General features: G+C 35.9%; 1 protein-coding gene across 5 annotated transcripts in view; it reads right to left on the bottom strand.

The window, feature by feature from the left end:
• EPSTI1 (epithelial stromal interaction 1) overlaps positions 1-14,975 on the bottom strand; it is a 122,747-nt gene that overhangs the window by 85,620 nt on the left and 22,152 nt on the right. For all 5 annotated transcript variants that reach the window (XM_074191725.1, XM_074191723.1, XM_074191724.1 and 2 more), the window contains exons 2-5: positions 7,696-7,754; positions 4,316-4,399; positions 651-724; positions 29-112 (exon numbers count right to left, since the gene is read on the bottom strand). In XM_074191725.1, the coding sequence (XP_074047826.1) occupies positions 29-112; positions 651-724; positions 4,316-4,399; positions 7,696-7,754 (301 nt within the window). The remainder of the gene's footprint in view (positions 1-28; positions 113-650; positions 725-4,315; positions 4,400-7,695; positions 7,755-14,975) is intronic.

Genomic DNA, 14,975 nt, shown 5'->3' with positions numbered 1-14,975 from the left:
TTCATTCAGTGTTGAAACTTCAACTCACCTTTTCTCTCTGAATAGCCTTTATTGTTTGGAATTTAGCCTCTTCCATTTCTTTCTGGATTGTTACACAGTTTCCTCTCTTGACCTAAATCATAGGGAGAAGATATAGTTTAAAAAAAAAAGTTAGCATTATTTTTTAGCCAATTTCAAACACAAAATTATGATGAAAAGCAAATTACAGCATTGTTTGAACTAAGCCTCAATGTGATCAGAGATTGCTATTCCAAGTTCCTTAGAAAGCAAAGAACAGCTGGGACATCTGCCTTAAACACTGACCATTTAACAGAAACTATTTCCTAATTCCTCAAAGTAGTATGGAATGAAATAGGCTTAACTGGGTCTCTGGACCAAAGACATTTTAAAGTAAGATCAGAGCTGCCTATTAAGAGGCTGGCCAAGGCAATATTCCCAGAAAATATCCCATAGACTTCTATTCAAATTGGAGAGGCAAATTTACTAATATCTCATTTTTAATTCTCTCATTCTGATTTGTGATTAATTTGAAACTTCATGACATTGATCAAATGGTTGAGTGATTTTTTTCATCATTCGTTAAAAGCACTGATATTCAAAAAGCAAAAAAAAATGATAAAATTAACTAGACAGGATGCATTCTTTCTGACCTTTTGCTGATATTTAGACTCTAGGAGTTGACATTGTTGTTTCTTCCTAGCTTCAGCCTCAGACTGGTTTCCACCTTATAAAAAAAATGAAAGTTAGAGACAAGGAACCAATAAATGAAACTTGAATATTTAACTGAAATGTCAGCCATCAAAGAGATGTTAAGGCATAGTAGGCAACAGTGTTATTTATTAATGATTTAATGCTCATGGACATTAAAATAAAACTGAATTCTTTAAGAAGACATTAAAGAATAAAGGTTTCTATGTGTTTTAAAAGATTCTTGACTAAGCTAGTCTACTTAGATAAATTTCTAATATTTTGCTCTAACTTTAATTATTCAAATTTTCTAACTTCTATCCACTGTCAAATAATATTTGAGTGCCCATATTCAATAATAAATAAATACAGTTCCCCTCTTCTAGAAACTTATATTCTAAAACACTTCTCCCTCCTACACTTTCTGTGATCTAATATCTCTGTGGGGAGTTACATATTGCTTTCTTCTTTCTTCTTTTGAGTCTCTTATTCCCTACTTTTGAAATAGGAAACTCAAATCCCAAGATTAAATCCACATTAAGTAAATATAAATAAATGCAATTTTCAGGCAAGATTTATTCCTATAAATACACACAATTTGAGGTTGTTTCCCCCATTATTAAAGAAACATGGAAGTGAGATCATTTACGAATTCTCAGTTATACACAAAAATAATTTAATACCAAAATTCTGCCTGCCCAATAATCATCTTAGAACTGGTGATTGGAAATTTTCTTAATGTTTATTGTCCAACTCTTCACAACCCCATTTAGTGTTATCTTGGCATAGGTTAATTCAGATAGCCAGAGTCACGTACCATATTTCCCCTTGTATAAGATGAAAACTTTTCCAAAAAATTTGGGGTCTAAAAACTGGGATCGTCTTATACAGTGGTTATAGATTTTTTTACTTGCATTTCCCATTTTTTGAGCTTGTTGTCTTTGCTCTCATTGTTTAGCATTTCTTACCAGTATATTAAGTTACACTTTGCCACATTCTGCCCAGAAATGGCTCAGAAAAGATTTTCGTACAGTGATGAAGTCAAATTCAAAGAGATCCAGTTTGCAAAAGTGAATGGAAATCATGCTGCTAAATGTCAGCTTGGTCCTCCTCCAACTGAGAAAACAATTTCAAACTGGCTATGGGATGAAGAAACCTCACTGAAAACATCCCAGCAGAAGGAGGCCATGAGAGGCAAGTCAGCTAAATGACCTGAGTTAGAGAGGGAATCAAAGATACAGATTGAAGAGCAAAGGGCCATTGGAATTCTCGAGTCCACAAAGATGGTTCAGCAGGAGACAGAAAGAATTGATGATGAGAAAGTTACTGATTTCAAAAGAGGACACAATTGGTGCTTCAGGCTCATGAAACAGAATGGACTAAACATGTGTCCATGCACCAGACTTGTCCAAAAGATGCCTGAAAGCTAGGAGCAGTTCTTGAATTTCATGATGAATAAAACTTGAATTCAATAACTTCATGTTATACATTTTTTTTTCAAATTTCAGGTCCCATGGGGACATATGGTAACTATTAAATGACTAGGACCAGATCTGAACTCAGGAAGATAAGTCTTCCTGTCTCCAGGACTCTAACCACTGTGCCACCTATGCATATTATAAAAGAAAGAATTCCTTGTTCAGTTCTCTGAAAGATTCACTTTCACCAAAAAAAGAAAATGCATTAAAACAACTAATATTCTAAGTAGCTTTTATAATTGAACTACTTAAGATATCACTTGAATTTCTCCCTTGGCTTTTTGGGAGGAGGGTTGGATGAAGGGAGAGGGGAGACAGGAGAAAAGTGTTGATAGGAAAAGTAACTTTGAAGATTTTTGATCTAAAGTTGCTATCATTTAGGGAAAGCAGAAAAAAAAACCTATTCTAATAAGTAATGAGGGTAGGGGAAAGTGGGACCAAATTCAGTATTAGTTTTTCCCCCCTCAAACTCACCCAAAATCTAATTTTACAAAATGTAATAGTTTATCTTTCTTGTGTATGGTCTAACAACTTTGACAATGAAATGGGAAGTTCTTCCAGTTAACCTTCTTATGCATCTTCATATTCTATTTACAAACTATTTTTTCAAAATTATGTTTATTTTCAACCATACTTTCTGTGGGGCACAGTATGGAGAAGGGGATATTTTCCCCCCAAATTGCCACTCTAATTGGAAGTTAATTTCCTCTAGTTTCATCTGTATTAACCAGATCTAAGCAACAGTGTTTGCCCCTTTATGTACTCATGTCAAATTGAAGGGAAGATGATTTTAAAGATTCCCATTAAGTGGGTTTCCTTTTGAATGATTCAAGCACTCAAAAGAGCTGGGACAAGGCAATTTATCACCCTGGCAGCATACCCTCTTGAGGCTCAAAGGTCCCTCTCCTTAGAAATGAAAACATAGATGACATTTCTCTTCACACCTACCACTATGTCCCTGGCTCACCTTCACCTCCTATTCAGAATCTTCTCTGCCTACATTTACACATTGATTAGTATTCTCCTCCTGTGTTGAAAATCCTCAAAGAGTCTTTTCATTCACAACTTGACTTGTGCTCCCAGGGAGTCATTCTCTTCCCCAGGTACGCTCTTTGCTTCAGAGTGCAATCATTTATGAAGGGGTCTAAATGCTTTGATGATTAAGCCTTCATTTCTTTCCTTGGCAACTTAAAAATACCCTGGCATTCACAAGACAACCACTGCATCATCTATTTGATGCTTTGGGTAAGGAAAGTGGGAAATTTCTACAGAGACAAGAAATGTGTTTACTTAAAAACTTACTCCATCCCACACACTACAGTATTGAGCTACCCACTGTGAGTGCTCCAAAAGGAACCAAATGAAAGGTTCTTAGCTGGGGAAACTCATCATTTCCATTGCTCAGGCTTACGAATGTGGCCATTTTCATCCTTTCCTTCTTGAAGATTCACTTCAAATGTCATTCCCTCAGGGAAAAAAAAAATTACTATTCCCTCTTTGAATCTTTAACAGGTTTTTTCCCCCACCCCTTTATACATTTCTCAGATTCTCTATTGTATTGTACATAATTTTTGTCTGTTTTGTATCCTCCAATAAACTAGAGACCAGAGACCCAGATGGATTTCATAGGGTCACCTCTAACTGAACAGAATCATATTCCAAGAAAGGAGTTGTCACCTTCATCAGATTGCCAAAGGAGTTCATGACATACACACAAATATAGCTTAAGGAATGCTACAGTAAGCAAAGGGGTTACAATATTATTTCTTCTTTGTATCCCTCATAGTAAGACAAATGCCTTAATCTGCACATAGTAGGCAGTTAAAGAATAAACTGAGAGTAACATTATGACCACCTCTGAAATGGAATGGAAAGACCTTTATAAGTCCTTACTATGTGCGGATATATATGAAGCCATAGGCATGTGCCTGCTCTCAGAAAGTTCATATTTCTAATTGGGGGAAACTGCAAACATTGGCAAGTTGAGCTGAGGAGAGTACAGAGAGACCTTAAAAGCTCAGTGGTAATGTCCTTAGGGGACATTGTTAGGGAAGGGGATCCTGTTGGTCTTTTGGGCAAGTGGGTTTTCATCTGGGGCCACTGGAGGAAGAAAGCTTCTGTTTTCCCTCTTTCAACTCTTGTTTTCTTACCTAGTTTATTTGGCTTCGTGTGAATTATCCTAGATCTTTGTTGCTGTTTCCATTTTGCCAAATCTTCCAATTCTTTCTTAGCAACTAAGCCAGATGAAAGATAAAACAAATTGATCAAAGTTAAAGGGGGGAAAATAAGTTACTTATAAACACCAAGAAAAAAAAGGTTGTGACTTCTAAATGTATAAGATAGTACAGAATATGACAAGGGAAGGACTATGATTTCTTATCATTACTCATACCAAAGAGTGAACCCAAAACTCACAATCACCCTGACATCATATTTTCAGTATGAGCCCCACATTGAGGAGCAATGTAAAGAACCACATTTTGCTTCATTGACTGAAATGCAGAAACTTAGTTTTTCCTTTTAAATTTATCAACACTCAGAAGTCAATTACAGAATCAATAGAAAAAATGAGGAGAATCATATTTTAATAAGAACATTCAAAATAACCTTAAAATGTTTTGTAATATTGTAGATATTTAAAACTTGCTAGAAGACTAATGAGCTTTGTTTTTACTAGCCCAATTTCTTTGAAAATTATTTCTTCCCTGGAGTTTCCAATGAACCAGAGTTATGCTCTGATGTCTCAGTGTAGTGTAGAAGACATTCTGGGTTCCTGAAGGCTTAATCAGTGGAGCACAAACTCTGTGAAGTACTCCCACACTGCAAAGACCAAGTATGTGCTCATTCCAAGGGCTGGCCTGACTAAGTACAGTACAACCAACAGGTTGTGCCAAATGGTAAACAAATTCCTCAGGCACAACAACAGATCAATCAAAAAATACAACATAACCCTTGGTCCTGTGAAGTTCCATCATGCTTCCTTAGTGGTGTAACCTAGGTCCCAATATTGATTGTAGGTAGAAATTCTTCTGAAAAGAAGTTAAGCTTTGCAAATTAAATCACAAGTACTATAAAACTTAGTAATTTTAATACAAAAGAAGACATAGAGAAAAATGAAAAAAAAGAAATGCTGAATAATATAAATCAGGAATAAGAAATAGAGACAAAGGCTGCAATGCTCCACAAAATACAGTGGGAACCATATTAAAATGTAACTGGGAGATACTTAATTAAATAAAAATAGAAGTTAATGTTAATATGTGGGTTTCTAAGTAAACATGCAGCTTATGGGGAGCCTTATGTATGGTTTAGTGGATTCTACAGTTTCCATTTGAGTTTGACACAATTGTAAACTATACAGAACCTTAGGCTGAAATATCATAAAGACTTTATTCCTATATAAAAAATATTGGGAGGTTCTAGGACCTTTAATGATACCAAATAACAATATACAAAAAAATTCTATTCTATTTTAAAGAAAAAGATATAACTGATTAAGAATATGAGTGTCATTTCTGAATCAACGGTTTGTGTAGAATTTGAGAAATCTAACAGAAAATACATCAAAATTGAAATCAAATTAGAAAAATAAAAATAAGAGGATATGACATGTAACTGAAGCAATTCCAATATGATTAATGAAAATGAACTATTAATGCCAAAAAAAGTAAGAATTGGATTTTTTAAAAAACTCAGACATCAGCAAAAAAAAAATCACTTTTTTCTTAGTTTAACAAATTTAAATCAACTTTAGAGAAATTGGGAAGCTTGATCTCTAAGTAAATTGAAAAAATACATATTAGTTTGTTATAACAGTTCATTTGTCAAATTTTAGAAAAATTGTGTGAAATTTGATGAATTTGTGACTCCCCCACCAAAAACCAGCAAGAGAAAGATAAAACAAGAAAGTTGGTAAGAGATTTAAGCCATCTCACCCGAAGCACATTTGATAATAAATCTGAAACAACAAAAATGGGGAAAAAAATCTCTTACAGTTTCTATAATGAACTCTTCTTCCATTGGTACTAGTAAAAAAACCATTTTTCTGGACACTTTATAGTTCATGATTGACAGTTTCAGAATTGATACTGAAGGAAAGGGAGGTTTAAACCAGTCAATGACACAGAAGAGATCAATGCAAAAAAGCAACTCACCTTGGGAAATGAATCCTCAAGATACTTGCAAAAGAGAAGGTTTAGAAAAGTGTATTAAATATTAAAGAATTAAAGAAAAAAGATGCCTGAGAAAATATTAGTAATTAGCAGCCCTATTTTTTCCATCTCTATAAAATCTGCATGAGAATAATTCTTCTGCACATGCATACTTCAATGAAACAAAACTTGCAAATAGAAAAGAAAAGAAACAAACTTTTGCAAATAGCATTCTATGACAGCTCTTTATAGTCACCCAATTTACTGAATAGCTAGGTGATACAGTGAATAGATTGTTGGACTTGAGGTCAGGAAGACCCTGATTCAAATTATTCTTATAAATGATTTGAAGTGAGTCACTCAACTTTTATTAGTCATAATTTCCTCATCTCCAAAATGGGAATACTAAGAAGACTTACTGCATAGAATTCTTATGAGGATCAAATGAGATAACATAGGTAAAAAGCACTTTGCAAACCCTGAAGTGATATATAAATTCTAGCTACTATAATTATTAAAGGTTTGGAGAATATGAAATACCACTGAGTTCCTTTTAAAAAAAAACTATAAATATGCTATCTGATTCAGTAGAACCAAATGTTCCCTGAAATATATTTTCCAATAAGGGATCTCCCATGTACATGCTAAAATCATAAAATTCCTTGAGGGATGAAATAGGGTTTTAACAGCCTGCTCATTACAACTACCCTAGAGACATAAATCAAGTGAGGTGGGCCACAGATGTAGATAACATCCAGTGAATAGATAACTTCTTCAGATGCTCCTGTTGGCAGCTTACATCAAGCCCTAGATCACTGTAGAGCTTCCTAAATGTAGCCATCATCATGCTAAAGAATTTGACCTAACTATGCAGAAGGGGAAAAAAGGCAATCAACAGCCATTTATTTATTAAGCTGTTTCTATGGGAGAGACACTATAAGAACTGGAATATAAAGGCAAAAACAATTCCTGCCTTCAAGGAGTTTACAATCTGATGGGGGAAAACAACACAAAATGTTCATTTATATAAAAAAATAAGACATTCTTAGCTCCATGAAGATTTTAGGTGGGGGGGGGGCAGTGTTTTACCTGGTGGCATACATAAAAGTATTTCAGTCTTTGGGGTATTATAGCTAATGATAAGGTGATGAGTACATGCTGACATTGCGTTTGCATAGATTATTATTCTTGGAATAATTTGCAAAATAAATGGTTAAAAACAATAAAAGATTCAAAAACTGAAGTCCATCACCCCAACAGACACACATCTATAAAGCCCAAGCCTCCCAGACACACACCTATGAAATACACACACACTCCCAGAAAAACCCCAGAATCAAAGTAAAGTAAAAAAGCACAGAATAACTGAATATACATACTCTTCATTATATTGGCTCTTCGGATTTGATCTGGAGCTATCACGGTAAATCCAGACATGCTATAATGATGGGGAGAAAAACATTATGTAAGTACATGCTTCCTAGGATAGCCTCCATTACAATATCATGCAAAAGTAATCATTTATTTTAAAAATCATTTGGAATTGCTTCTTCCTGAGAAGAGCTATTCATCATTATGATCAACAATATAAACATTCTACAAGGATCTCTAAAGGAAAGAAACAAGTATATAAAATGATACCAACCACAAGTGTGTAAACTGGCTGACTGAGGAGCCTGGGCACACATAGATGATGACTGCTAAAGGGGGGTGTCTGACAATAGCTGTACCAGCTCAGAGTCAATCAAGAAAGTATGGAAACAGAGTGCAACTCATGAGTAGGTAGAGTACAAGGAAAAATACTGGGGATGAAAACAATCAAGGTCTGCACATAAAGATTTTTAAACCGCTCATTACACTTTAGACAACTCCTTATTCAACAAAGAAATGTGTAACTTCAAAGTACAAATTAGCAAAGGTTGAACAGCAGAGGCCAAAAAGGCTGATTAACAGAAGTCATTTCTTCCTTATCTCATTACTTACCTACCAGCAAGGTTTCAGCCAACTTCAAACCAGCCTGTAATTTTAGGCACGTGAATATTAGGTTAGACAATCACCGTTGCATGCAAATTGGGCTGCTGGAGACCCAATTACCCAACATATATCAGCAGAAGGTGCACGTGAAACCCAGAGCACACCCAGGGTTATGAATACAAAATTAGAAAGCTGTTGTTGAAAATTAATCCCTTGTCCATTACATAGTCTTTGTTCATTCAAAAGGAAGATTTTTTCCTCCTCAATTGCCACAATGTTAGAAGATTTTGGTTGTTGCAACTCTGCCTGGAATGTTTACAATTCTGAATATGGTCAAACACCACAGGACCCATGTAGATTCTGGTCTGTAGAGTCAAGAAATGGGCAGGTCCTTTCCTGACCCCAAATACTGCAAGACCTTCCAAATCTTATAAAAGTCAGAGAGGACTCTGAAGCAATTATGATCTAGGTACTCTGCTATATGTTCAAGTATTTCGGTATTACAAATTAAGAGAGTCTGTAAGGTGGAAGAGACCTCAGAGAAACTTTTCACTCCAACATAACAATACAGTGGGTAAGAGGGGGAGCAGAATAAGTATTATATAATGCTTTCTATATATCTGATACTGTGTTACAAATAGGATCTCATCCTGGGAAGTAGGTGTGATTATTATTCTTATTTTACAGATGAGGAAGCTGAAACTAATGGGTTAAAAGTGATTTGCCCAGGGTCGCACAGCTAGATGGTGCCCAAAGCTGAATTTGAACTCAAGTCTTCCTGACTCCAGGACTGGCAGGCTGCCCATTACACTATCAACTGTCTCAACCACATACTGACAAGGCATCACTTTTGTTCGAAGGTCTCTAGGGAAGAGAAAGCCACAATGCAAAGGTAAGGACAAGGAACCTCCAGTCAGCAGGCCATAAAATCATCTGGTATGCTGACATGGTAGGTGGGACTTGAAATTCAATAAATCTAGGAGCTTTTTAGGGGTGAATTAATTAAATGTTTGACCAAACATAGCAGGCTAATTTTTAAGTTGATAATTTTGTATGGCCTACGAATGATGTTATAAATATCCAGATGACCCTTGGCAGAAAAAAGGTTCCCTACCCCTGCTCTAAAGTAACATTTAGATAACAGTTAAATGACCCAGTAGAAAATCTAATCTTAGACAATCTAGCTGTACAACTATGGGTAAGTCCCTTACCCTCTGTTTGACTCAGTTTCTTCAGCTATAAAATGGGATAACAATAATACCTTCCTCATAGGATGATTGTGAGGATCAACTAAGATCTTACATGTAAAATTCTTTACAAACTTTAAAGAACTAAATGTTAGCTATATATGACTATTATTATTCTAGCACTCATTAGGACATTTTTCCCCCCTGATAAAGGCCAAATGTTCATCTTTGCAATTCTACTCCACTGCTTCTAAGTAAATCTTTGGGGTCAAGCAGAGAATGGTTAATTCCTTTTCTATATGACAACTTGAATACTTGAAGATGGTCATACCATTATCCCCAAGACTTCTTTCTCTTCCTCATCCCCAGATTCCTTCAAATGATCCTCATAGTTAATAATTTCAAGGTCCTTCACCAGTTTATTTCCCCTCTACTTTGGGGAATTCTATTTTAAGGTGGGCATTGAAAAGATAAAGTCTCCAAATATTACCTAAATAAAACCAACATACAACAGAATTATCACCCATCATAAGAAATGCAGACTAAGTTCCTATCACCAGAGGCCATGTTGCTAGGAACTTAGCCATTCAATTCCACATTTTCTATGACCAGATATGACCATTTTCATTTTGGCCCATCGGTCACTCTATAGGTCCCACCACCACATACTCCTCACACATAATCCATTAGATGTGGAAAAGATAACTTAAAAGAACTGCTTCATGGTTTCACTGGTCATCTCCTTGAGTTCTATTCCACAATTCCTTTCCATGGCCAACATTTATAGATGTATATGGAGAATAGAACCAGAGATACACACACTCACACACATAGATAATAGTCTTTCCCATTAGAATGTAAGCTCCTTGAGGGCACAGCCTCACTTTTGTATTTATATCTCCAAAACTTTGCCTAGAATTTGACATAAATGCCAGAAAAGGTTTTTTCAACTTTCCAAAACAGAGAAGAGAGTAGAGTCTACTAAGCATAGGCCAGCAACGTTGACTCTGATTCCTAATAAACTCTAGAATCTATTAATAAAAGCAGAAACATTTAGTATAAAGAGTCAGCTTGGCTTCATCAAGAATATGGCATGCTGGGGGTGGCTAGGTGGCACAGTGGATAGAGCACTAGCCCTGGAGTCAGGAGGACCTGAGTTAAAATCCAGCCTCAGACACTTCATAGTTATCCAGGTGTGTGGCCTTGGGCAAGCCACTTAACCCCATAGCCTTGCAAAAAAAAACCCCTAAAAAAAAATCCTAAGAATATAGCATGCAGACTAATGATATATCTATTTTTTTAAGTCATTCATTATAGCATCCTGTTGACCCATATGAAACTTTGGTTGCCATAAAATTCCTTTTATCAGATAAATTGGAATCTGGCCCTATTCCATCTTGAACTTAATTTTTTTAAAGCCTAAATGTAATGTTTTATATTTATCCCTAAATACTTTATCCTTTTGCTGGTCCTCAGATTTATTATCTTGATTATCTTTAAAATTTCATTCTTAAGACTTTCCACATCTTTCCTAGGCTGATTTTCCCAAAGAATTTAGTCTACGGAGGTATCTAACTGACTACTTCAAAATATGGTCTCCTAAAACCTGGGGTCCATGTCGGACTGTACTCAGCTTTCCTCTACTCCATCGCAAATGCTACCAAGAAATGGTCATCTCCTCCCAACCTCGAGAACTGAACCTAGAAGTTGCCCTAACTGGTTCTTATATATATTTTGAAATTTAAGTAAAGAAATTATTGGTTGCTCTACTTAGGGCAGAGGAAAAACAACAAATGTCAAGAAGATTGAAATGACTGTTACAACATGAGCCCTAACAAAGCTTGTGATGTTTCTTAAAGGCTTCTTCCTCTAGTTCTTCCTTTTACTTAGGTTGACTATTTCGTAGTTTTTGTTCAGTCATTTTAGGTCATTCTGACTCATTGTGACCCCATTTGGGGTTTTTCCTTGGCAAAGATACTGGAGTAGTTTGTCATTTCCATCTCCAGCTTATTTTACAGATGAGGAAACTGAGGCAAACAGGGGTGACTTGCTAACTTGCCCAAGGTCACACAGCAAGATTTGAACTCAGAAAAATGAGTCTTCTTGACTCCAGGCCCTCTAACTAGCTAGTTGACACTATAGGTGGTCTATAGTATTCTCTAATGTATTACTTCTCCATTAACTGTTATTTCTTAAACCTAATGCTCTCTACCATTGCTGCCCTTCTCCTAATTCTATTCCCCCATTCCTGGATTTCTGAAGGTTTTATCTTAAAGTGCAATGCTACTCTATACCAGCCTCCACCTTTAACTATGTATTTTGAAAAAAAAAGCATATCTTTTCAGAATAATGTTGTAGTCATAGGTGTATATATATATATATACATATATATATATATGCACACACATACACACATAGTGTATATACTGTGTATATATATATATATAGTGTATATACACACATAGTGTATATACTGTGTGTATATACATTATATATATACACATACTATAAAATGTAAATTTTTTTTCTTTTCATTGAGATTTTCAAGATCAACTTGCGTGTCACTCATATACTAGATATGTGCATCTATATGTATATGTGGATGGCATATATTTATACACCAAAGTACACAGAAGAATCTCAATAGGAGATATTGGCAGATATAAATCCTAGATAGATGGGAGGCAGAATTTTCTCCTTCTACCTTCCTTTCCACTTTAAAACCCTTAGAATGAGATTTGCAAGGCACAGCAAATACATTTTTACCAGCCCTTGTGGGATCTGTACAGCACAGGCTAGGAGTTCATCATCCCTATATACCAAGTTGTGCCTCAGAAATCCAAATTCCCTTATCAGACACTCATCTTCTAATGAGTTTTTCATTTCCTTCTTCTGTCTGACAAGTTTGAGGAGGTTCTTTATCCTGCACATACACTCCCTGGGAAGACAGCGTTCTCTATTACCAAGTCCACAAATTGATACTTCAGTTGTAACCCTCAGCAGGGAATCACCAATCACCATTCTCTTCTTTCCCTGACCCTAACAGGGAGATCTGTCATCTGAAGGTACTTGTGAATCCATATCATTATTCTTTGAAGGACATATTTAGCTGCTTCCCTCTGGAAAGGTCCAGTTCTCTCCTCTTGAGGAAGAAACTCATACAGTATCTGTTACTTAGGTCCGAGTATTCAATCATCCTTATTCCCTTTTCACCTATGTATGATAATTTTCCCACCTTCTAAAACAGTACAGGATTCCCCTCTGCCTCTTCATGTCATTTTTCTTCTTTGTTTTGACAGTGTGGATTTTTTTCCTTGATTTTTTATATGTTTATTTTTAAGAAATACATTCCTCTGATAAAAGACAAAGCAGCTGGGTGACAAAGTAGATAGCGCATAGGACCTGGAATCAAAAATACTGGAGTTCAAATGTGACCTCAGATACTTTACCAGCTGTGAGACTGTAGGAAAACCACATAGCCACTATCTGCCTCAGTTTCCTCAAATGTAAAATGATAATATTGTCTATTTTCTAGGGTTATTATGAGGATCAAATGAGATTATATTCAGGGCCAGCTAGGTGGCCCAGAGAATAGAGAACCAGCCCTGGAGTCAGGAGGACCTGAGTTCATATCCAACCTCAGACATTTAACAATGACCTAGCTGTGTGGCCTTGGGCAAGCCACTTAGCCCCACTGCCTTGCAAAAAAAAAAAAAAGATTTTATTTCCTTTCTTCATAACCTGGGGAGATATTCTCAAAATTTTTTTTTCTAGGATGAAGGCCACTGTATACATAGGTAATGATTACTAGATGTGTCAGAATGACAGATTTTATGTAATTTGAGGTCATTGTATCCCATACTTTCTAGAAGCAAAAACCTTTGTCTTCTACCATATTTGTGGCCAACTACACTCAAGTACTGCTATGTTATTATACTGGGTATCATCTCATTTCTCTGACATATAGTAATTTATATTGTAGTTTCACTAAAAAAGGAAAATCTGCCCTATAAAAATGACTTTTGTCCTACTCTGGCATGGGGAGAGCATGCTAGTCAACTGGCTTAGTATCATCGCTAGATAGGTACTCTTGGAAATATTGCTGTTGTTCAGCTGTTTCAGTCATGTCAAACTTTGTGATCCTATTTGCGGCTCCTTGACAAAGATTCTTTGCCATTTCCTTTTTTCAGCTCATTTTTACAGATGAAGAAATTGAGGCAAACAGATTAAATGACTTCCCCATGGAAATACAGCTAGAGAGTGTCTAGGAAATACAAAGCATGACAAAGTCCCTGCTCTCTAGGAGTTTGTGATTGATATTTGATGTGCAGGTTTTCCTCTGAATTATCTCTTATATCATCCCTTCCTTTCTTCATCTACTTCCATCACTACACTATGAAGGATGAACTGGAGAAGAGGGAAACCAGAGCCAGTTAAAGGATGCAAAAGCTGCCCCTAGCCTCTCCATTCTTCAAATTCATCCTTGATAATATGGGCAAAGTAATCCAATCAATGCATGTTCAGGTCTGCTGAAGTCCCTCCTGTCAAAAAATAAATGCCTCAAGAGCATTTCCCTGTCTATCAAAATTTGAGAGCCTTCACAATCAGATTTCAATCTACTTTTCCAGTCTTTTTCTACCATATTCCCCTCTGTGTATTCCATATCTGAGCTAACCTGGTCTACTCATCATTTTCTGCTCTTCTTATTGTTCAGTTGTGTCTGATTCTTTGATCCCATGGACCATCCTCCACTATCTCCTAAAACCTGTTCAAAGTTCATATTTCATAGCTTCCATGACACTATCTATCCATCTCATCCTCTGCCACCCCCCTTTTCCTTTTGTCTGCAAACTTTTCCATCTTCCCAGCATCACAGTCTTTTTCAATGAGTTCAATCTTCTCATCATGTGGTCAAAGTATTTAAGCTCCTTAAGATTAGGAATAATATTCAGCATAGTGACTTACATATAGTAAGTAGTATATATTTCTTAAATTGAACAGGCAGAGATATTAGGATAATATTCCTTCCAGAATTCCCTTTGCAATGCATAGTCAATAAGACAAGCATGGTCCAAACAAGTCTTTCTTATCGTACTAGATTAACCATGCTTCAAAACTATACTTTGGAGCTGCTATTCATGAATTTTTACTGCATGGATGCATTTGAACTCCTACTCTAGTATAAGAATGCACCTATTCTCCAAATTCAATTTAAGCTTCTGATTTACAAAAGCATTAGTCTGAGAGAAAGACTGATATAATGAAAAGATCCCTGGTTTTTGAAATCAGAGCATCTGGACAAATCCTTGATAATTTTGTGATCTTGAGTAAGTCACTTAACCATTCCAGGTCTCAGTTTCTTCATCTGCTAAATAAAGGAATTGTCCTTACTGATCTCTAAGGTTTCTTCCAACTCTAAATTTCATGATAATGAATTTTTTTTTAATGATCAACGATCACATTTACCTTTTTTGAAAGCTATTGCTAAAATTATGCCC

The sequence above is a fragment of the Macrotis lagotis genome, chromosome 6 (genome assembly GCF_037893015.1).
Source record: "Macrotis lagotis isolate mMagLag1 chromosome 6, bilby.v1.9.chrom.fasta, whole genome shotgun sequence".
NCBI lineage: Eukaryota > Metazoa > Chordata > Mammalia > Peramelemorphia > Peramelidae > Macrotis > Macrotis lagotis.
Note: the sequence above shows the minus strand (reverse complement) of the source record. Positions and strands in the feature narration are given on the sequence as shown.